This window comes from Cyprinodon variegatus, unplaced genomic scaffold (assembly GCF_000732505.1).
Source record: "Cyprinodon variegatus isolate N-32 unplaced genomic scaffold, C_variegatus-1.0 Scaffold1076, whole genome shotgun sequence".
Classification (NCBI taxonomy): Eukaryota; Metazoa; Chordata; class Actinopteri; order Cyprinodontiformes; family Cyprinodontidae; genus Cyprinodon; species Cyprinodon variegatus.
In genome coordinates this window covers 8,176-9,775 of record NW_015151529.1, presented here as the reverse complement: position 1 = coordinate 9,775, position 1,600 = coordinate 8,176, and the positions used below count along the sequence as shown (strand labels likewise).

General features: G+C 48.2%; 1 protein-coding gene across 1 annotated transcript in view; it reads right to left on the bottom strand.

Moving 5' to 3' along the window:
• The window catches only part of lrig3 (leucine-rich repeats and immunoglobulin-like domains 3), a 23,673-nt gene that overhangs the window by 14,364 nt on the left and 7,709 nt on the right, over window positions 1-1,600 (bottom strand). The window contains exons 3-6 of the mRNA XM_015400133.1: window positions 752-886; window positions 531-674; window positions 298-441; window positions 81-224 (exon numbers count right to left, since the gene is read on the bottom strand). Coding sequence (XP_015255619.1) covers window positions 81-224; window positions 298-441; window positions 531-674; window positions 752-886 — 567 coding nt within the window. The remainder of the gene's footprint in view (window positions 1-80; window positions 225-297; window positions 442-530; window positions 675-751; window positions 887-1,600) is intronic.

Genomic DNA, 1,600 nt, shown 5'->3' with positions numbered 1-1,600 from the left:
TGTGGAAGATGGGATTCACATGAATTTGAAAGGATTTTCTGAGCCTATCAGGAATAAATGCTCAATGGATGCGGACTCACAGCTTGCTGAGCTTCTGGCAGCACCTCCAGGTGTCGGGCTGGATCCTGCTGATGGCGTTGTGTTCCAGGTGGAGCTGCTGCAAAGCCTCCAGCCCGTACAGCCACCCTTTGCTCACCTCCGTCAGGTTGTTAAAGCCGAGCTGCCTGTAACCGAACACAGGTCAGGGTTCGCTTTATGAAATCACGTCTAAAGGAAATCAGCCCAGAGAGAACTTACAGGACTTCCATGTTGCTGAGGCCAAAGAAGGCTCCGTCCATCAGCCCGGAGAGGCGGTTCCTCTGCAACTTTAAGGAGCGCAGAGTAGGTAGATCCTGGAAGGTCAGGCCCTCCACCCTACGGATCTGGTTTCTGCTCAAATCCCTGGAAAAAAACAAAAGAAAAATGAAAAAACCCTCTTTGTTTAGAGGGGCAAACGTCCTGCAAACAGTAGGTAAGAAGAAGGAGCTTACAGATGCTGCAGGTTGGGCAGCTGGAAGAGCCGGGCCGGGATACTGGAGATCCGGTTATGGCTGAGTTCTAGGACCTGCAGAGTCCCGGCCAGGTTGGCGGCCCAGCCCAACTCCAGCGACGAGATACGGTTGTTGCAGAGGAACCTAAACGGATTAACAGGAGCTAGCTTAGCATACATTCTAATATGCATTACATTTACAAAACAAAAAAAAAAACTCACAAGTTCCTGAGAGGCAGAGCAGGAAAGGAGTCCATCTTTATTTCCACTATTTTGTTGTTGCTGAAGTCGAGTGTTTGCAGGGAGGAGAAGGACCGGAGCTGCTCCTCTGAGATCCCGCCGATCCGGTTGTTTGCTCTGAAAACACAGACGCCATTACTCCAATAACGCTGATATCTGACCACGGTTTCATGCAAAGAGGCAAGTCCTCAAATTCCACCGCAGTATGAAAAAAAAAGTCAACCCCTCACGAAAGCTGCCACCCAACATGAAACCCTCTGACATCACGTTTCTAAGCTAATGCTAGGTGTATTTATCGTAACAGGCAGCTAATTGTCCAATATGACTAACGTCGCTGCTCATCCCATCAAAACAGCCCCAGCTTTAGCCATGTGTTATTTTGTTTATAAGGTAATTACCAACAAGGTATTTAAAAAAGTTACCCGCCAATTACTTGGCTGATGAATCCCGTTCCCTCAGTGAAAGCATGCCTCAGCAGAGGCCAGCAATTTCCTGAGCTGCACGCCTCCTAAATTGCAGTGCAGGGACTGCTTGGTTATAAACAGAGCTGCACAGTGCCCTCTTTGTGAGGGGGGAGAGAGTGGACGGGAGGGAGGGAGAGAGAGAGTCCCTCCAGTGCTCCAGACTACAGGCCCCGTTTCAGCGGCGGCGCTTTGCAGCGTTTGGACTTATTTTATGGAGACAAACACGAGGAAAGGAGATTTCCTGATTAATTTATGTCTCGGTTCTTGATAAAAAAGGTGCCATTTAGCTGCATTTAAACATCTTTTTTTTTTGTCCCCTCTAAATCAGACAAAGAAAACATCCATCCATTCATTTTCTGTCACGCTT